General features: G+C 54.1%; 3 protein-coding genes across 7 annotated transcripts; 1 reads left to right on the forward strand and 2 right to left on the reverse strand.

Annotated features, from left to right (window-relative positions):
- Window positions 1-1,096: 1,096 nt before the first annotated feature.
- BORCS8 (BLOC-1 related complex subunit 8) lies at window positions 1,097-8,531 on the reverse strand. Of its 2 annotated transcripts, none has more exons than XM_084884372.1 (6): window positions 8,401-8,531; window positions 7,370-7,482; window positions 6,845-6,909; window positions 3,469-3,576; window positions 2,080-2,153; window positions 1,097-1,719 (listed from the first exon to the last, which is right to left on the reverse strand). In XM_084884372.1, the coding sequence occupies exons 1-5, from the start codon at window positions 8,435-8,437 to the stop codon at window positions 2,120-2,122; spliced, it is 357 nt and encodes a 118-aa protein (XP_084740498.1). In that variant the 5' UTR covers window positions 8,438-8,531; the 3' UTR covers window positions 1,097-1,719; window positions 2,080-2,119. The 2 variants fall into 2 exon arrangements, with proteins under 2 accessions (XP_084740498.1, XP_084740497.1); XM_084884371.1 differs by having other exon boundaries at window positions 1,097-1,723.
- Window positions 8,474-13,607, forward strand: RFXANK (regulatory factor X associated ankyrin containing protein). 4 transcript variants are annotated; one of them, XM_084884367.1, is made up of 10 exons: window positions 8,474-8,600; window positions 9,200-9,339; window positions 9,828-10,035; window positions 10,675-10,755; window positions 10,891-10,956; window positions 11,189-11,289; window positions 11,430-11,555; window positions 11,944-12,010; window positions 12,367-12,447; window positions 13,376-13,607. In XM_084884367.1, exons 3-10 carry the CDS (start codon window positions 9,849-9,851, stop codon window positions 13,444-13,446), a joined length of 780 nt encoding a protein of 259 aa, XP_084740493.1. In that variant the 5' UTR covers window positions 8,474-8,600; window positions 9,200-9,339; window positions 9,828-9,848; the 3' UTR covers window positions 13,447-13,607. The 4 variants fall into 4 exon arrangements, with proteins under 4 accessions (XP_084740493.1, XP_084740492.1, XP_084740495.1 ...); XM_084884366.1 differs by lacking the exon at window positions 8,474-8,600 and having other exon boundaries at window positions 9,008-9,339; XM_084884368.1 differs by lacking the exon at window positions 8,474-8,600 and having other exon boundaries at window positions 9,122-9,339; window positions 9,841-10,035.
- On the reverse strand, window positions 13,077-15,122 carry NR2C2AP (nuclear receptor 2C2 associated protein). The gene is made up of 5 exons (XM_084884370.1): window positions 14,635-15,122; window positions 14,378-14,468; window positions 14,146-14,251; window positions 13,996-14,063; window positions 13,077-13,777 (listed from the first exon to the last, which is right to left on the reverse strand). The coding sequence occupies exons 1-5, from the start codon at window positions 14,670-14,672 to the stop codon at window positions 13,661-13,663; spliced, it is 420 nt and encodes a 139-aa protein (XP_084740496.1). The 5' UTR covers window positions 14,673-15,122; the 3' UTR covers window positions 13,077-13,660.
- Between the last annotated feature and the right edge of the window lie 5,687 nt (window positions 15,123-20,809).

Genomic DNA, 20,809 nt, shown 5'->3' on the forward strand with positions numbered 1-20,809 from the left:
TCCACCTGTCTCTGGGGCTCTGCTGGAAGCAAGTCCTACTGAGCAGGAACGCCATACCAGGAGGAGGGAAGATCAGGGGCGCTTGGGGGTTGATGCGGGATCCTGCTAAGTAGTCCAGCCTCAAGGAGCCTTAGTTCGCTCTCTGAAAAATGGAATTGAGGACGTACGAGGGGGGGGGGGGGTTGGGAGGGGGGAAAGGGAAGGGTCACGATGCCCCCACTGCAATCAGCCAGGAATGAGGACAATGACCTTTTAGAGGCCGAGTGCCCAGCCAAGCCTTTGCCTCTTGCGCCCCCTGGCGGCCAGCTGTTAAGGGGCGTTCGTGAAAGGCGAAGCGGCCATGTAAATAAGATGCAAATTACCAGCCCCCACTCCTTCCCTCTGGGCCTTTGGACTCCGAGTGAAGGATCCGACAGCCCAGAATCCTGCACAGACCTCTTTGTGAGGTCTATTAGTCTCAGGCTAAGGTTGTGTCCTGGGGCTGTGGGTGGCGGGAAACCTTGGAAAAGTCTGGGGCACCCCACACCTGTCTCCTACTACATCACAGCACCCTTGGGATATGTGTAGTTACCTCACTTAGCGACCTTCTTGCTGGCCTGTTTTGCTCACCAGGGCATCCCCGGGGCCGGCAGGGCCTGGCGCACAGAGGACAGTCAATGTTTGCTGGATAACCCTGAGCTGGGGTGGTGGGAGGCAACATAGCAGCATAGAGGCCCCTTAATACACTCTAGGAGGGGAGAGGACTTTCTTCCATTTCCTGGCAGTGGAGGTGGTACTCGACATCTCCTGTGGCCTTAAACCCTCTCCAGGCCCTCAGGCTCCTCCACAGCCCTACACCAACCAGGACCCTCTGTTTCTCCCCTAGGATGACCCTGGCCCTTGCCACCCTTCTCTCCCAGCCACCCACAGTGCCAAGGGAACTATGGAGGGTCCTCCCAGAGCAGTGGGCCTGATGAATCTTCCTGATACATTTTGCTGGACACTGTGTTGACACAGTGGGCCTTGGAGGTGTACAGACTATGGGTCATGACCTCCTAAGCTTAGATTTCGAAGAGATCAGTATAGGCTCTGCAGTTAGCAGAGAGACTCAAAGCAATTTTGGCAAATACAGTAATTTAGTCTCAGGGTTCCCAAGTGACTTCTCCATCTGGCCTACGCCCAGGATGGGTGTATCTCCTTGTGGCAGAATGCCGGCCAGACAAGCAAGTACACAAAGGTCCACCTCAGCTGGAGAAAAGGTCCAGTCCAGCCTTCCTTGTCCCGATGGAGAAAGGGAGGCCAGAGAGGGTCAGTTCTAGGCCCCGTCACACAGTGTGTCAGAGGCAAGGCTGGGGCCAAACCAGGCAGGGGCCTGGTCTCCTCTAGCTGTGGGACCTTGCACAAGTCACACCTGTATTTGAGGGCTGTCTGAGGAGGAAAGATGACCGTTACAGAGCCCCCAGCACAGTGTAACCAATGGGATTAACACGGTGGCAGTTACTGGTCCAAGGAAACATGGCTGATGCGGGGTAGGAATCCCTGGGCAGCAAAGCCTTGTCTCCGGACATTACGGCTGGCCTGGGGGTTACGGGCAGGAGCGGGAAAACTGCCACCTCTGCCACCTGATGAGTCACTTCCAAGAAGATAAAGGCAGAGACCAGAGAGGGCGAGGGACTTGCTCAGGTCACACAGCAGGTCAGTGGTGGAGTCCAGAGTTGGGTGGGATCGCCATGCCAGGCTCTGTCTGAGAGAAGGTACGTAAGTAAGGCAAGCAGCTGGCATGAGGTAGGCAGGGACATATGGGATCCACTGTTTAGGAGGGGTCCTTGGGATCAGAATAGGGCTTATGACCTGAATAAGGGCAAGAAGATGGCAGAGGGAGGACGAGGGAGCTGGGCTGAAAGCACTAGGTCTCCCTCACTCTGCATCCCCTCACCCCAACCCAGCCCCCCACCCCTGACCAAACCATCCTACAAGGTCCGTACCACACAGCATGTCAGAGGCAAGTGGTTAGATGGCAGATCCCTTCTTGGACAACAAAAGGGTGGGTTAGTTCAGAAGGCGGAAGACAGGAGGCTCCTCGTCCCACACAGCACTGACCTGGTTGGAGGGGCAAAGTACCTCCAAGTCTCTTCCGGGATCAGGCCGAGGGGGGTGGGGGCACCTCCTCGGGGCTGGAAGAGAACATGTGCGGTATCCGTGAGACCAAAGTCAGAGGCCAGTAGGCCTGCTCAGCCAGGCTGGACTGTGCACAGGGTCACTCTCCGAAGACCCCTGGCCTGAGCCTTCAGGGCGTCCTTGGTACAAATGGGACCAGCCACCTACCGCAGAGGTCATGGCTGGGACTCATGCATATCTGGGAACTTGGAACCCACAGGGCTTTGCAAAGAGAATGTCAGCAGAGGCTTGGGGCTTTCAGAAAAGCACTTTGCGTTTTCACGACAGCAAGGACAAGCAGGGCCTTGAGTTCAAAGGAAAAGCTCTAGCTTTCTGAGGCCCTACTGAGTGCAGGGCGCTGTGCAAGGCACTTTACAGAGTCGACTCTAGTGATGGCTGTCACCAATAGCAGCAGAACAGCACACCCAGGTAAAACTCAGCATGCTGCCTCAGAAGGATGGCTGCGCACCCGCTTTACACATTCACAAGGCTTTTGTTTGAATGATTCTCATGTTTCAGTTATCCGACACAGCAACAGAGGTTTGTGGGTTTTTTTCCTAAATATCTGGTGGGGGACAGGCAGGCCAGAACCCCAAACTACAGGAGCCAGATATATCTCAAAGTAGAATTATGGCTTACAGCATGTGTGTGTGTGTTCAAACGCATATTTATTAAGTTATGAAAAACAAAAAACTCCTTCCCCCAAAACTCTCTCCCCGGTGTGCACGGGCTGTAAGTGCTTTTCATTTGTATGCCATCTGTCTTCAGCGAAAGCCTCCTCCAGCTCTGGGCAGCCTCCCTGCTGGCTGTCCACCTCCCTGACCCCATCTCCCCCTCGCTCACCTGCTCCGGCCACACCCGTCCTCTAGATGTTCCTCCAACACCTAGTTCCCCAGCTCCAGGGCCTCTGTCCTCACCACTGCCCTGCCCCCAGCATCACCCCCAGTCATTTCTGTCAGCCAATCTTCCAGGCCTCCGCTCCCACTTCCTCTGCCTCATCAGAGAGCCCAAGTTTCCTTTGCACATTTCTGAAGAGCTCGGGTCCGTTCCGTGTGTGCCTGGCTACTGTGTGCCTCCCTGTGAGACCTGTCCTGGTCACCTCAGTCCCCAGCTCCCAGCCCAGGACCAGGCACACAGCAGAGCTCAGGACCTGGGGACTGAGTGACTGAAGTCTCCTGCCACAGACACCAAAGGATAAGAGGAAGCCAGCAGGCATTGAGATGAGGAAAGGAAGCTGTCAGAGGAGCGATGGCGGCAGTTCCTGGCTGAGCAGCGAAAGTCCTTCCGGCAAGGAGGCGGAGAACAGCAGAGGCGGGTGGTGCTGGGAGCTACCTGTGGCTCTGGGTGGCATTCATGTGGTCCCGGATGCTGATGGCCTGTTTGAGGAGGCCCTCCACGCTGCGGAAGTAGACGCTGCTGTCCACAAGGTTCTTCACGGCACTATAATGGGAAGACAGACGCAGAAGGCACCACCCTGCCGCACCCACCAACGGGAGCTCAGCGGGTCCCTGGGGGACTCTGTGGGCCTCCTGAGGGCTAGTCAGGAGCTCAAAGTTTAGATTTCTTTGCCAAGACACGAGGGGCCTTGCGAATGCCAGAAAGTCACCTGTGCGACATCTGCTGTAAACAGTGTCCTATTGTGTGGTTTTGTTTGTTGTTAATCCTCACCTGAGAATATTTTTTCCATCGATATTTAGAGAGAGTGGAAGGGGGCAGGGGAGAGAGAGAGAAGAGAAAGATGGATGTGAGAGAGACCCATTGATCAGTTGCCTCCCATACACATGGAGACCAGACCAGGAACCCACAACCCAGATATTGTCCTTGCCCAGGAATTGAACCCCCAACCCTTCATTCCAAGGGCTGACACTCCAACTGCTGAGCCACACTGACCAGAGCTAAAAGTGTGGTTTCCTTTTGTGAAAGAAAAAAAAATCACTTCCACTTATTATCAGAGGCCTGCTTGAAAATGGCCACGAGATCAGAGGGAGGAGCGTTCACTGCTACCCACTCTGTTAGCTTGTTCATCGTATGCCACCAAGTGCAGTCAGCTCTTCTAGTAGTTGATTACCCAACTTGATTTAAAAACTCATTAATAAAACAAGAACATAAAGAAATTAAAAAAGAAAAAAACTTCACTAACATAAACTCCCTATTAAATAGTTTACCCCAATTTAACATCTTTCAATTTTACACCAACCATTAGCCCTGCATAAAGCATTTCAAAAAACTAAAAGCCACCAGTGTGGCTCAGTTGATTGAGCATCGTCCCATGCACTGAAAGGTTGCTGGTTCAATTCCCAGTCAGGGCACACGACCAGGCTGCAGGTTCAATCCCTGGTCTGGGTGCATACGGGAGGCAACCGGTCAATGTTTATCTCTCTTTCTCTCTCCCTTCCCCTCTCTCTCTTTATCTCTGTCTAAAATCAATAAAAACATATTTTAAAAATAAATAAATAAAAGCCAAGGGCTCCTTCATGTCCATAAAGCCATGGACCACCATTGTCAGGAAGATGCCATTTGTCCCGGTCACCCCCTGCCCCAGTGGAAGGGCTAGGACTGCTGATGGCAGAACACTCAGCTCGGTGGCCCCAGTAGCAGGACTTCCTTTCAAGGAACCTTCACGCACACAGCACAAACAGGCACGCACACCCCACAGCGCCACAGACGAGAAAGGTTGGGAGTGTCCAGCCTCCACCAAATAACCCACAGGCCATGCCAGGTGCAAACAGCACCTCTAAATAAAGTGGCCAAACTCCTGAGGCAAATGGAACAAGCCAAGGCATTAAATACAGTTCCAGAAGCCAACAGAAGTGCAGGAGAAAAAGCCAGCAGAGCTGCCATAACGCAATAAAAACATCAACCAAATGCAGTTTTTCACCCTCAGGCATCTTTCTCCTGGGGCAGAGGAGATAATCTGAAGATTTAGAGAAAATTTAAACACCAAAAACAGTCCTAGCTGGCTTGCTCCATAGATAGAGCATCGGACTGCGAACTGGAGGGTCCCAGGTTCGATTCTGGTCAAGGGTACATGCCTAGGTTGTGGGCTCGATCTCCAGTTGGGGGTATGCAAGAGGCAGCCGGTCAATGATTCTCTCATCACTGATGTTTCTCCCTCTCCCTTCCTCTCAGAAATCAATAAAAATATATTTTAAACACACACACACACACACACACACACAAAACAAAACAAAAAAAATACAAATGGTACATTCACATTCACAGCAGTATTATTCACAATGGCTAAAACATGGAAGCAACCCGGCCCTGGCCAGTATACTCAATTGGTTGGAACATCATCCCATTACCTGAAGGGTCATGGGTTTGATTCTTGATGAGGGCATGCCCAGGTTTCGGGGTTCAGTCCCCAGCTGAGAGGCAACCAATGTGCTTTTCAAATTGGTGTTTCTCTCTCTATAAAAGCAATAAATATATCCTCAGGTAAAGATTTTAAAAAAGAAAAACAACAGCACTGACCATTTGCTCAGTGGTTAGAGCATCAGCCTGTGGGCCCAAACATCACAGGCTCAATTCCTGTACAAGGGCATGTACCCCAGTTACTGGGTCCATCCCCAGACTCCTTTGGAGCAAGTGTGGGAGGTAGCCAGTCATTGTGTCTCACATCGATGCTTGTTTAGCTCTCTTTCTTTCTCTCTCTTTCTTTCTCTCTCTCTCTCCTCTCTCCCTTCCATTCTCTCTCTAAAGAACAATGGAAAAAATATCCCCTGATGAGGAGTAAAAAATAAAATAAAATAAAAACTAGGTACTAGGGGAGGGTGGTGGTACAGGGGAGAGCTCACCCAAAGGACTTGTATGCATGCATATAAGCCTAACCAATGGACACAGACACCAGGGGGCGAGGGCATGAATGGGGGGCGGGGGAGGGCAATGCAGGAATAAGGACCTATATGTAATAACTTAATCAATAAAGAAAAAAAACAAAAGGCAAAACAAACAAACAACAAACCATGGAAGCAACCCAAATGCTCACTGACAAATGAATGGATAAACAAAATGTGGAATTTTACTCAGCCTTAAAGAGGAAAAAATTCCAACACATACTATAACATGGATGAGCCTTGAGGACATTACTCTAAATCAAGCATGTCAAACTCGCCGCCGCCAGCCCACCAGCCATGAGTTTGACATGTTTGCTCTAAATGAAGGAAGACAGACCCCAAAAGACAAATACTGTATGACTCCATTCATGTGAGGTCCCTAGGGTAGTCACATTAGAGAAACAAGACAGAGCGGTGGGTGCCAGGGGCTGGGGGAGCAGGGATGGAAGTTAGTGTTTAATGGAAACAGACTTTCAGTTGCATAAGATGAAAAGTTCTGGAGATGGAAGGTGACGGTTGTATAACAATGTGAATGTACTTAATGCCACTGAATTAGTACTTAGAAGTGGTTAAGATAACAAATTTTATGTTTCCCCAACCTTGTTACACCCTCCTAAGATAGACGGGGAGGGGATCAGAGCTGGGAGGAAGCCTGCCCCAGGCACACAGAGGTTGAGCAAATAGTGGGAAGCACAGGCCTAGGCTGGAACCTGCTGTGTGGCCAGGGAAACTGAGACCCACAAGCCTCCCCCCTCAGGTGGGTTTCAAGACAGGGCTCACCAGGGAGCTGGCGGAGATGCTCCCGAATGCCCAGGCGGTGACCCCCATGCACAGCGAGGTGATGCTGGCAACGGGGAGGCTGAGGTGCTCACCTGCAGGCGTACTCCACTGTGTAGATGGCTCCCTGGCTCTGCTCCTCCCACCGCTGCATGTCGGCCTGTGGGGGTTGCAGGGGGAGGGCTGTGAGGCAGGGGGAGGCTGCCTCCTCTGTCATCCCAGCTCTCTGGGATGCAGCACCCCATCGCCATGGCTGCAGAGACTGGCCCCCTCCCGCCCCCAACCTTTCTTCCTCCAGCTCTTCCCTCACGAGTCCAGGCTTTCAGCTACTATGTCTTTGCATCAGCTGTTCCCTCTCCCTGGCAGGCTCTTCCCTCTAGTCTTCACACCATTCAGGTCACAACTGATCTAGGCCTGCTGCTCCTTCTTCCAATGCCCCACATCTGTCCACCCACAGCCCCAACCTCAGGGACCACAGGCCTCCTTGCTTGTGTTCCAGCCTTGACTCATCCCAAGAGCCCCTCCCCTGCCCCACCAGCAGGCCCCACCCCCACCATGTCCTCACATGTCCAGTGTGAATCAGTCCTGCAGGGGGTGTGGCAGGGGTGCGTGGGGCTCACCTTATGCTGGGCCAGCTCCGGCAGAGAGCGGCGCACGTGCTCCTGGAGCCGGTAGAGGGCCACGGATGGCTCATTGGCCAGGACGTAGATGCTCTCCGTGAACTTGTCTGTGACTGGTTCCAGAATTGACAGTGGAAGGAGGCAAAATCAGGGGAAAGGGTACACAGACACAAAGAAACAAAGCATAAGACTCCTGATTGCTCAACCTATGAGGCCAGCCAGAGCAGTGAGGAGCCTCTGGTGTCCTCTCCAGCAGCTGGGTCACTGGTGGCCCAGGTGAGAGGTTGAAGGTCACGGTCACAGATGGCCTCATTCATATTATCAACGCATCCAGGGAACTCATGATCTTTCCCCTCCCAATTCTACGTGTAGTGGACACGGCTGCTGCCCACTCGGATCTCCTCGCATTCCTCTTACCCCCGTGAATAAATCTGAGATTCCTCCTAGAAGGATCCACTGGTCACTGGGTCTGTAAGTGCCTGAAAGTTTATTTATAACCACTGAGCCATGCCGGCTGGGCATCAGTGATGTTTCTCTCTCTCTCATCTCTCCCTTCCTCTACGAAATCAATTAAAAAATTTTTTTTAAAAAGTCATAACGTGTGTGATAAAATAACAAGAGACTCATAATTTAGAAAGTATGGCATTTTGTAATTTGTAACTATGTGCTTATAAATATATGGTAAGTCAGTGTAAACACACGCAAATACGTAACTATAAGGCAACAATACGCACGATTGCCACGCCCCAGCTTTCTCCCAGGGCATTACCAACATCAGTTCTTCGGGTTCTCACAAGCCTATGAAGGGAGGGAGGAGGCTATACTCCCCATTTTACAGATGACAAAACCGAGGCACGGGCACTTCCTAAAGGTTTCAAAACTAGTCAGAGGCCGGACCAGGGTTCAATGGCAGTTCAATCTCTGCCCCTCACGCTCCCTCCCCGTCTTCCCCCGATCCGGCACCCCCTGTCAAGATGCCCCTCCGCGAGCTCCGGGGCCCTTCCTACAGCCCAGCGCCTGCCTTGCGTTACCTTTCTTCCCCTTGAGCTGCATCTCCGGTTCCTCCATAGCGACGGAGGCCCGTTCTACTTGAAAACCGGAACCGGAAGTCTGGAGACGGTGACAGCTCCCTAAACCTTCCCCCGCGAAACCGCGCTGGGCCCTGCCACTATTCCAGTGCCCACTGCCTGCCTCTCCATTCCTCCGTCTCTGCCTAACCCGCAGAGGGGCCGTGAGTGAGGGGCTGAGGAAGGGGGCACACCGGGAGGCGGTGAGGACGGGGCTCGGACCCCTGAAGCTCCAGGAGGGACCCTGTGGAAGGGAAGAACCCCCTTTTCCAGGGGCGGATGAATTGGGGAACGCTCTACACACCGCTCACTTCGGACCGTAGTAACGGCCTCTTTGCACCTCACTGCAATCAAGCCCCTGCACACGTCCCAGAGGGAGCATGGTTGAGGACGGAGACGACAATGGAGTCGCCCTTTAAATCCTGGACGCCCCGCCTGCTCCCGCCCCCTTGCCCTCGAGGGAAAAAGCCCCGCCTGCCCGCCCCAAACTGGGGCCGATTGGCTTCTAAGAGGCGCAATGAGATCCGCCGAGCCTTCGGAGGCCCCGCCCACTTCTCTGACCCCGCGGGACTAGGAGGCGCAGGAGCAATTGCGTGGCTCGGACTCCAGCGGAAGCCACGCCCCTCAAATCCTTAAAGGGCCAGAAGCAGCTCCGACTGCTCCTGCCCTTCCGCACTTTTGGGGGGCAGGGTGCGCAGGCGCAGTGGGGGGCCTCTGGGGTGGGGGTAGTGGTCGAGTATCAAGTTGCTTTCTGTCCCGACAGAAGAAGCCAGTGTGCTGACCGTCCAGGCTCCAGCTTGCGTCCTGCTACATCAATTGGAGGGGAAAAGTTTGTGAATTGGGCCTCCAAGTTTTGGGGGATCTGGGCTTGCGGCGGGCGGTGACAGAGAAGGTTCGTGGAAGGTGAGTGAACCTCCTGGATCGGCTTGGAGGGGCGGGCGGGATGGAACCAATTACATCTTTGTTTGATCCCTCCGTCATTCCGGGGACCACCCTCCAAAAAAATAACCACAGCGAACATTTATTAAGCTCTGCCGGTTTCAGGCCCCCTGCTTAGCTATGTACAGATAAGACTTCTTTTAGACCTCATTTCCCCGTTTTATTAATTTGGATACAAGTTCAGAGTAGGTAAGGCTTGTGCCCAAGTTCTCACAGCCTGTAAGTGGAAGGATTCCAACCCATATAGTTGACCCCAGAGCCAGCACTTTTAAGCAATGACTGTTGGACGTGTCCTGGTGGTGGTGGAGAGTGGGCCTGAAAAGGAATGGGACTGTGATTTAATTTCCCTGCTGAGCCTGAGTTTATCCACCCTCACTGTGCAAGGCCAGTTATGCAGTTGGTACCTAACTTCATAAGAATTGTTCCTAAGTATTGTCATCTCTCCCCTTCAGGTGCCTCCATTAGCTCCCCACATGGAGTGCACCCAGCCTTCAGAGAACCTCAGCCCGACCCAGCAGCCTCCCACCCCAGAATCTGGGGAGCCTGAGGACCCCAGGGATGAGGCCCCGGATGGCTCAGACACAGTGGTGCTCAGTCTCTTCCCCTGCACCCCAGATCCTGGGAATCCTGAACCAGATGCCGGCGCCTCTTCACCTCAGGGTAGGTACTCCCTGGGCTCCAGCCTCTGGGATGCAAGGACTGTGGGATGTCAGATGGAGTTTCTGTTTTATGTCTCACCGCCTAGAGCATACATATCTTCCTGCTCCACCCAGCAAGGGATTGCTTATTTGTTTTTATTATGTTAAAATCCACATAACATAGTAGTTACCATTTTAACCAGAATTGCATATAATTTAGTGGCAGTAAGTACATTCACAGTGGTGGGTAACCCCAACCTCTATCTGTAATTCTAGAACATTTCCATCACTCAGAAGGACCTAGGTCATGACTTCCACACAGCAGCAGGACCCTAGAGCTGCCAGTCTCTCAGGAGACCTGGTGGCCTTGCCCCATACCTTATTTAAATCTCCGACGACAGGCAGGGCCCAGCACCCGACTCAGGTGAGCTGCCTTTTCTGATGAGCAACAATCTCCAAATCCTTCAGGTTTTCAGGAGATGACCCATTGATGTCTATGGGACATCCCCAGATTGGCCAGTGGGTCCTGTAGCTTCCAGCTTCTCAGGGCTCAGCTCCACTTGCATCAATGGAGTGGAAGAGAGAGTCATGCAGTGTCTTTGGTAGCTCTAAACCCCCAGGGTCTAGCTTGAAGCCCCAGAACCCTTCCTCTCTCTAACAGGCAACTCCCTAAAGCACTCCACGACCCTCACCAACCGGCAGCGGGGGAATGAGGTCTCTGCCTTGCCGGCCACCCTGGACTGTGAGTGGCCCCTGTCCTTAACGGGGAGCGGGGAGGGGGATGGCAGGGCTGAGAGGAGCAACTTGGGACAGAAGCTAAACTGAGGCACAGAGCAAGGACGAGACAGGTGAGGACACTGCCTCTCTCTGGCCCCAGCCCTGTCCATCCACCAGCTTGCAGCCCAGGGAGAACTGAGCCAGCTGAAGGAGCATCTGAGGAAAGGTGTGTGTTTACACCCATGTGTTTGTCTAACCTTGTGTGCTGGTGTGTGCATGGATGTTGTTGTGACCTGTGAGTGTCCATGTCTATGTCTTTGCTTGTGTACAAGCGTGGCCTCTTGTGTGTATCCACACGTGTCCCCCCATCTGACCCCAGCTGCCCACCTGATCCCCGCTCCCACAGCTTTGGGAGAGGGGGCAGGGGTGCAGCCCAGTGGTACCACCCCTCCTGCCAGGAGACAACCTCATCAACAAGCCGGACGAGCGTGGCTTCACCCCCCTCATCTGGGCCTCAGCCTTCGGAGAGAAAGAGACCGTCCGATTCTTGCTTGAGTGGGTGCGTCCCTGCCCAGCTGGGGACTTCCAGGGACTTGAGGGCGGCCAGTGCCATGTCGTTAGACGTGGCCGCCATGGGGACCACAGGATTCCAAGGGATCTCCCACTCCCCCATCACCACTCTCTCTCTGCTCCCCCCAGGGTGCCGACCCCCACATCCTGGCCAAGGAGCGGGAGAGCGCCCTCTCACTGGCCAGCACAGGTGGCTACACAGACATCGTGGTGCTGCTGCTGGAGCATGATGTGGACATCAACATTTACGACTGGGTGAGGCACTGCATGCCGGCCCTGGGCTCCTTGCAGGGTACCAGGCCTGCTCTGGATGCTAAGAACACAAGACGGACTCCTCCCCAAGACTCAGATCTCCTGGGTTTGGTGGGACGGGAGGGAGGGAGAGAGGAGCCAATATAGAAACACTCAGCTGAGATGCAGCGAATAATGCTGTGATGACAGTCACATAGGTAGCTGGTGATCTGCACAGCCAAGGGAGGCCAGGGAGGGCCACTTGGAAGAGGGACATCTAAGCTGAGCCCCAAAGGAGGAGCTAAGAGAAAGAACAAAAAGAGAGAGAGAGAAGGAACCACATTAAACTGGAGGGTGCTGGGCGGTATGAGAATCCAGTAAAGGTAGTGCTGGTTGCCCCTGCCCCTGACAGAATGGAGGGACGCCACTGCTCTATGCCGTGCGTGGGAACCATGTGAAGTGCGTGGAGGCCTTGCTGGGTGAGTGGGAGTAGAGGCCGACCTTGGGAGGCCAAGGGCCCTCGCTGGCACTGCAGGAATCCTGAGGGCCAGGGAGGGGTCAGAGCGCTGCTTCAGCGGATCCTGCCTGCTTTTCCCAAAGGACTGGTCAATCAGGGGGCAGGAGGTGGTGGGACACCACAGGGGTCTGGTCTCAGGGACCCTGGAGGTGGGAGTTCTAGTGGCCACATTCTCAGGAGAGCTCAGTCTCTTGTCCAAGGCCACATGGACAACCAACAGACCTGGGGCTTTGTCTTTGGGGGTCACTGCCTCTCCGGAGTCCCAGGCCCCGTTCTGGGCTCCCAGTCCTCCCCTGCAGCGCCTGCTCTGCTTTGTAGCCCGAGGAGCTGACCTCACCACCGAAGCTGACTCTGGCTACACCCCAATGGATCTCGCTGTGGCTCTGGGATACCGGAAAGGTCAGCCTGAGACACACGGGGAAGGGACAGGGTGCCGTAGGTGGGGTGACCAGAGAGGGCACATGGGGGTTGCCTCTTGGATACTGGCAACAAGAATGTTCACATTCGCAAACATTGAGGGCCACTGTGTACCTGGCTTGGACATGTGCTAGGCCTAGTTCAGGGGGCTCCTTATGATTTGGAGGTGGAGGTCCATGTGTGTCAGTGACTGAGGTCATGATGGAGGACACTGGCACTGAGAGGCCCTGGCCCCACCTCAGGATGGATGGGGGTCACATTGGGCTTCCTGGGGACCAGGGATGGTCCAGGCTGGAGGAACATCTCATGCAGAGGCCTGGCAGGGTGAGGACACCCAGAGGGAGGGAGCCGGCCACAGTGCACAGGGCCGTGGAGACTACTCACTGAGGCAGGAAGTGGGTATAAGTAGAGACCCCAGTTTGACTCCTCACTTCTCCATTTGCTTCCCCCACCCATGAAATGGGGTGATTCTAACAGAACCAACCTCTGTGGTCATGGAGGGGATTGATGGTTTGGGAAATATCCCCTCCTTTCTTCAAGGAGTCTTCCGTGTGGGGCAAATCAATCTTCATAGCCCTTCTTGTCCTTTCATACATATAACAATTCACCGATTTTGTTTTGTAAGGAGTATTTTTATAACTCTGAAATGCCTCCAAAAACATTTTTATAAACTTAGGGGAAACAGGTTCCTGGGATAGGGGCCTCAGTCTTCCCAGCTGTGCCCTGGGAGGCGTGCGGATTTACCTGTGTATGAAATCCACATCCCGGGGTGGGGAGGGCCCCGTGCGTCCCCAGAGGGGAGGGTGTAGTTCTCAAGGCAGTAACCCCCGGGGAAGGGCGGGTGCAGGTGGGCGTGTTTCTCTGCAGCCCAGTTCCATTCACGGCCACCTTTTCCCGGTCCCGTTTCCAGTGCAACAGGTGATCGAGAACCACATCCTCAAACTCTTTCAGAACAACCTGGTGCCCGACGATCCCGAGTGAAGGCCGCCTTCCCCACAGGGACTCAGACACTCAGGGAACAAGACGGTCGGCCCAGGGTTGGGGGAACCCAGAACTGGCTTCAGAGGCAGCTCCAGACGGACAGACAGACGGTGGGAGGGGTGCTTCCCGGCAGAAACCAATAAACCCGTGCAGAACTCGCAGGACTGGGCTGTGCTTCCTGAGGGTCTCCGGGAGGAGGCGGTGCCCAGCCGCCTCACGCCTTCTCGCCCAGCACTCGCAGGTGGTAGATGACCATTCGGCCAAAAAAGTCCGTGGGGTCCTCAAATGTTACCTTCAGCTGGTCCACTTCCGCAGCCGGTACAGGAAAGGTGTGAGCACAGCAGTCAAGGGAAACAGCGTACCGTTTAACTGTCTGCAGCCCCTACCTACCCAGTCCGGGTCAGACGGGCTGTAGGTCCCTGAGACTCACACACAACAGATTACCATCGGCCCGTTTCACAGATGAAGGAATGCAGGCCTAGAGGCCACACACAGCGGGCAGCTTTTAGAGGCACAGACCATCCCCACCCAGAGGCCAGGGTAGGATATCTGAATGGAGTTGTTGTCTTCAGGGTAGAAGTCCACAATCTTACTGAGAGCCTCACTCCTCTGAGAACCTGCAGCAGGGAAAGAGGCAGGCTGTGAGGCCAGGGTGTCCCCTCCGACCCCTTCTCCCCCTCTTCCAGGGCTTTCCAGTACCTTCTAGGCAGCCCCGGCGGCTGGAGAAGCCCCCCTGGAACTGGATCTGCAGCTGGGAGACACGGACGCGCCGGGGAAACTCCAGTATCACCCACTGGGAGGGACCCTGGAAGCGTGGGGGCAGGATTCAGCACGTGTTGGCCAACCCGACTAAGCCCACCTGCGGTGCCCTGGAGTTCTGGGGGCACCCTGGGCCCCTGAGTCTGATTCCCATAAGGGGTGGGGAGCTCACCTGGTCTGAGTTCCAGCAGGTCTCCTCGTCCTGGTCGAACAGGTGCTTCTTTCCAAACTGCCGGGTGTTGCGATTCAGAACAGAACTCACCCTGGAGGCACCAGAATCAGGGCGAGGAGAGGGGCTGAATGCAGCACTGGGGGTCCAGCCCCCGCCGGCCCACCCCTCCTCGCCACCGGCTTCACAAGCCCCACGCTCCATCCAAAGAAAGTTCAACCCCAAGCTGCCCGTCCCCACCTCCTCAGGCCCGCCCTCACCTGCTCACGGTGTCTGCACAAACCAAAGACTGGGCCATCTTAGCTCCACAAGTCCTCAGAGTTCGAAGTTGGGCTCAGCAGCACGGGTTCGAATCCCGGCGCCAGCCCAGCCGCAATAGCGAGACCGAGCCCACGCCTCTGAGCTGGAGCGTCCTCGCCGGCAGCCCCGGACCAGAACCGTCACCTCCCCACCCTTCCCAGCCCTAATGTCGCCTCGATCACCCCTTTGCCGGAAAAATTGGGGATTTTGCCAATGACCCGAGGCCAGGTGTCCTGTGGGTTTGGGGGGCGGGGGGGAGGCGGTCGCTCCGGCTCCGAGGCTGTTTCTTTGGGGAAAAATAACAAAAAAACCTGGACCCCGGAACCGCGCGGAGACCGCGCAGAAGCACAGGCTGCGGCGGCGCCGTCGCTCCCGGGGCGGGTTTGACTGAGCCCCGCCCCCGAGGGCCCGCCTCTTAAAGGGCTCGCGCCCCGCGATTGGGTTAAGGCGGGCACCTAAAAACAACTGTGGACAGTATGTGGGACGCTGTCCTTTGGTGCCCGCAGGTATAGAGCAATGGCTTTGGAAATCGATGTACTTCTTATAATGATGTGATTCTATCTGGGGAAGCCTGCCAAATCCATTTCCTAGCTGCTAATGCAACCTGGAAACCCATGTACCTGACAGCCTCCCAGAAGCAAATGAAGAGGTCATGATAGTGCAGGTACAAGAAGTATTCATAAGCCAAAACCGGTTTGGCTCAGTGAATAGAGCGTAGGCCTGCAGACTGAAAGGTCCCAGGTTTGATTGCGGTCAAGGACATGTGCCTTGGTTTCAGGCACATCCCCTGGGGATGTGCAAGAGGCAGCTAGTTGATGATTCTCTCTCTGTAAAGAATCAATAAAATATATATTTTTAAAAAAAGGTCTTCATCAGCCTCATGCATCCTGGCTGAAACACAGGAGGCGGGGCCTTCAGCTCTGTCTTCCCAGTAAATGCTGCCTGGGACGGGCCTTTTGTAAGGAAAGGGCATGTGAAGTGGGTTTTGAAGGATGAACAGGAGTTTGCCAAACCAGATTACACAAATAATAGATTCCAGGCTAAAGATATGGTTCACTGATTCGCTAAATAACTGCCACTCCCCACTGCCCAGCTCTCTCTGTGTTGGATGAAGCCAAGGACAGTAAGAGGTCTCAGTTCCATCCCTGCACTTGATGAGCCCCCAATCTGGGTAATACTGAGCTACACACACACACACACACACACACACACACACACACAGCCCCCTAAGGCCAGGGCTGAGCCAGGGAGCGAGAGAGTGCTGGGATAGCAGGGGTAGGAGAGCTTCCTGGGAGAGAGGGTATTCTATCTGCACCTTAATGAGTGGGCAGGAATTCATCAGGGTGAGAAAAAAAACCCTGCTATCCCAGCACTCTCTCTCTCCCTGGCTCAGCCCTGGCCCTAGGGGGCTGTGTGTGTGTGTGTGTGTGTGTGTGTGTGTGTAGCTCAGTATTACCCAGATTGGGGGCTCATCAAGTGCAGGGATGGAACCGAGGCCTCTTACAGTCCTTGGCTTCATCCAACACAGAGAGAGCTGGGCAGCGGGGAGTGGCAGTTATTTAGGGGTTTGCGGTGGGGCGGTGCAGGGTCCAGGCAGGGGGAACAGTATAACCAAGGACCACAAATTTGAATAAAATATGCGGAGCCAGATCCTGCTGAGCTCAGGAGCAGTCACAGAAGGTGTTTGAGAAAGGGCAGGACAGCATCTGATCCGCATGAATGGAGGGTTCGGAGACGGATCAGCCATTGCCAGGAGGCTGTGGTTCCTGGCGTCAAATGAATAGTCTGGGGCCCAGCCCCTTTCTTCAAGGGCTGGGGGAATGGTCCTCCTGGCGTCCTACTAGTGTCTGCCCAAGCCTGCCCCGGGGGGGGGGGGGGCGGGGGGGGGTGCTGGCTGGGAAACTGGGACAGGAGCGGAAGGGCTGCTCCATCAGCCCCTGCCTGCCACGATCTCCTGCACTCAGTCATGATCTGGTGCCATCCAGACTTGGGTCTGCTGGTCTCAGGATCAGAATTGGACATAGCAAAAAAAAAAAAACCCTCCTCCCCCAGAGGAAGTTAGGAAGAGCATGGACCTTGTGGGGTCCAGTTCAAATCCTGGCTGGGCCACTCACTAACTGGCTGTGTGATTGTGGACAAGCATGTGGACCTCTGAGCCTGTCTCCTTGCCTGTGAACTGGAGGAAGTTCTATTTCTAGATCTGATGGAGAATTTAGTAGGTTCTTTAGTATGACATATGACAACTCACCCTTTATTTATTTATTTATTTATTTATTTATTTATTTATTTTAATGTATTTTTTATTGATTTCAGAGAGGAAGGGAGAGGGAGATAGAAACATCAATGATGAGAGAGAATCATTGGTTGGCTGCCTCCTTCCTGCATGTCCCCTACTGGGGATGGAGCCCACAGCCTGGGCATGTGCCCTTGACCAGAATCAAACCAGTCCACAGGCTGAAGCTCTACCCACTGAGCTAGACCAGCTAGAGCTCACCCTGTATTTAACTTGAAACACCCTTTTATCTCCATCCACTGACACATTAAACCTGCTACGCTAGTCCATGTCACCTACATTTTACAGCTGAGGGTACTAAGAGCCATTGGGGCCAAGGATATGCTTACCCCAGGGCCCTCCACACCACTCCTGGGCTTGGCATGGAGCCACTTTGCCCACTGGGCTGAAGCCAGCTCATACCCTCTTCCCACCTCCTCACCCCACTGGCGCCTGGGCATGAAAGAGCTTCCTGTTTCTCCAAGGAATTACCAGCTGTAAGCTCCCAGCAGGGCAGCCAAAAGTGGCCCATTCATTTGCCTGAGTGAGGAGAGACTGGCATTCCCTCCCCTCCCCCTAAGGCAGGGGTTCCCAACCTTCCTAATGCCCAGACCCTTTACTGCAGTTCCTCATGCTGTGGTGACCCTCAGCCATAAAATTATTTTCGTTGCTACTTCATAACTGTAATTTTGCTACTATTAAGTATCGTAATGTAAATATCTGTGATTTCCAATGGTCTTAGGCGACCCTGCTAGCGGTTCTCAGCCTGTAGAGCCTAAGACCATCGGAAAACACAGATATCTACATTACGATTCATAGCAGTAGCAAAATTACAGTTATGAAGTAGCAACGAAAATAATTTTATGGTTGGGGGTCACCACCGCATGAGGAGCTGTATTAAAGGGTCACGGCATTAGGAGGATTGAGAACCACTGCCCTGAGGGATGGAGCAGAGGGCACTCTAAAAGAACCAGCACTGCAATTCCGGTTCACTGAGGGAAACGGAGGCACAGAAAAGCCAAGGCAGCTGAAACCGGTTTGGCTCAGCGGTAGAGCGTCGGTCTGCGAACTGAAAGGTCCCAGGTTCGATTCCGGTCAAGGGGCATGTACATTGGTTGTGGGCACATCCCCAGTAGGGGGTGTGCAAGAGGCAGCTGGTCGATGATTCTCATTGACGTTTCTAGCTCTCTATCTCTCTCCCTTCCTCTCTGTAAAAAATCAATAAAATGTATATTTTTTTAAAAAAAAAAGGAAAAAAGAAAAAGAAAAGCCAAGGCATTTGGCTAAGGTCACCCAGGGGAACCAGGATTCAAACCCTCATCTGACTCTGGAGTTCCTTTCACTGGGCTGAGTTCTGTATTTTTTCAGGAGAAAAATGGAGGCTCAGAGGGGGTCAGGGAAGTCACACAGCCAGCGAGTATGGGTCAGCAGGGACTTTGTCTGGGGAGGCAGCCCTACCCCTGACAGAAAACAGGTCGCACTTCTCATGAGCTTGTTATCCTTGAGCAGGGTAGGGAAAGGCCTTTTAAATAGATTTGAGCCTCCAAAACCAGTTTGGCTCAGTGGATAGAGCGTCGGCCTGCGGACTGAAGGGTCCCGGGTTCGATTCCGGTCAAGGGCATGTACCTTGGTTACGGGCATGTCCCCAGTAGGGAGGGTGCAAGAGGCAGCTGATCAATGACTCTCTCTCATCAATGTTTCTAACTCTCTATCTCTCTCTTTTCCTCTCTGTAAAAAATCAATAAAATATATATTAAAAAATATATAGCTTTGAGCCTTGGTTTCCCCTGGGGAATAGGTTTAATGGTTGACCCAAGGCCCCAGCCTGGAGAGGCTTGGAGGGTGAGTGTGATGGGGTCCCCTGGCCAGCATCACCGTAGGCACAGGCCTGAGTCTGATTTATTCACCGGGGTCTGCCTGGGCCCAGCAGGGCTGGCTCAGAATAGACAGATGCTCCCTCGGTTCCAGCTGGACTTGTCAGTTCTGACAGGATGGGAGCCTGGGAGTCTGGGTAAGAGGGGGTCACAGTGGGAGTGGGAGGGATGGCTGGGCGTGAAGGGACTCAGTGGGAACACCCTGAGCCATGACTAGGGTGAGGTTGAGTGGCTTTGCTGAGTGTGGCCCTGGGAGGACTGTATGTCTCCATGTTGGTGACATGGTGCCAGGTGATCATGACTGGGTGCTGGCTGGCTGTCGGGGTGTCCACAGTTACAGACATGGCTGAGGGTGAACAACATGGGACAAGTGTGAGCTGCCTGTGGCAGCCGGAAGGCTGAGGCACAGACGTGTGTGAACAGCAGTGGGTGCTTAAGTGTGAAGGGACCAGATTCATAGCTGTGAGTATGGCTGTGCAGCAGGCATGACTTGTGTATGGCAAGGGGGGTTTATGTGTGGCCTGTGTGACTTATAGGTGGCCTTGTCAGGCATGGTTGTGTATGAGCCCTCTGTGCAGTCACTGTGCGTCTGGGATGTCATTGTGTCCTTCTGTTGTTTGTGACATTGTATGTGATAGATGTGACTCTGGTCTCATGTGCCGTGTCTGTGTCTGTGTGTCGCCTTGGGTATGTTGAGAGGCACTTGGGGGACACTGTCCATGCCTGAGACCCAGATCTTTTGGAGGGTCCAGCCTGCTCTGCCCACCAGCTCCCTCCTCTGCTCCCTCCACCCGCTCACAGCAGCCCTTGGCCTGGGCCCCAGTGTGGGGGGGACAGAGCAGGCACTCTGGGCTGGGGGTGCTCACCCAATCCCAGTGCCGGTCTATAAATAGAATAGCTCTTTCAGCCCAGCAGATTCCCAGGCAAGGTTGCCTCATTCAAGCCCCCGGCAACAGCCCACTCCTGGGCCCCGGCCAGCCCCTCTAAGCTCAGCCCTGGCACCAGCCAGGGGGGCCATGAGGTAGGCAGCAGGGGAGGGAGTGAAGGAGTGGGAGAGCTAGAAGCAGGGATAAGTTTGGCTCTGAGGCCACAGACCTGGGCTCCCATCTGGCCCGTGCAGTGCAGCCATAATCCCCACCCCTGCACCTCAGTGTTCCCCGCTGGAAAGTGGGCAGCAGCATGACAGCAGCTGCCATCTTGTGTATTTAGTCCCCCTCTCATTCCCCTAGCAACCCTGTACAGTAAGGACTCTTAATTAGCCCTGTTTTAGACAGGGAAGCTTTTCTAAGGGGAGGCAGAGAGGAATGAAAGGGCTGACCCAGAGTCACTCTGTTAGGAGGAGTGGAGAAGGTTGTGTGTTTTTTTTTGTGTGTGTGTGTTGTTTTTAATATATTTTATTTATTTTTTACAGAAAGGAAGAAAGAGGGATAGAGAGTTAGAAACATTGATGAGAGAGAATCATCAATCAGTTGCCTCTTGCATACCCCCTACTGGGGATGTGCCCTTGACCAGCATCGAACCCGGGACCCTTCAGTCCTCAGGCTGACGCTCTATCCACTGAGCCAAACTGGTTTCAGCAAGAGGGGTTTGAATGCAGGACTTGTGGAGACCAAGCTGCCTGCTCCCATGCACATCCCACACCGGGACCCAGACCCCAGGCCCTTGCCGCACTCGGTCACACAAGCCTGCCACCTGCAGGCACATCAGCCCGATCCCTGACCTCCGCGATGAGGAGCGAGACAGCAAAGGGAGCCTCCACCTGCAGCCTGGAAGGCTAGGTCCACAGGCAGGAGAACTGACACGAAAGGAAGCCAGGGCGATCGATCTCGCTTCCCAGGGGTCTTCCCTCACCCCTCATTCCCACCAGCACTTTGGTGATTTTGCTGAAAACATCTGATTGTCCCCCCACGCTCAGAGATATGAGAACACACTTACATAAACAGATGCAGGACTCTTGTGGACACACAGACCCTCTGTCCAGTGCAGTCC

This window comes from Pipistrellus hanaki (genome assembly GCF_964339955.1).
Source record: "Pipistrellus hanaki genome assembly, chromosome: 5".
NCBI lineage: Eukaryota > Metazoa > Chordata > Mammalia > Chiroptera > Vespertilionidae > Pipistrellus > Pipistrellus hanaki.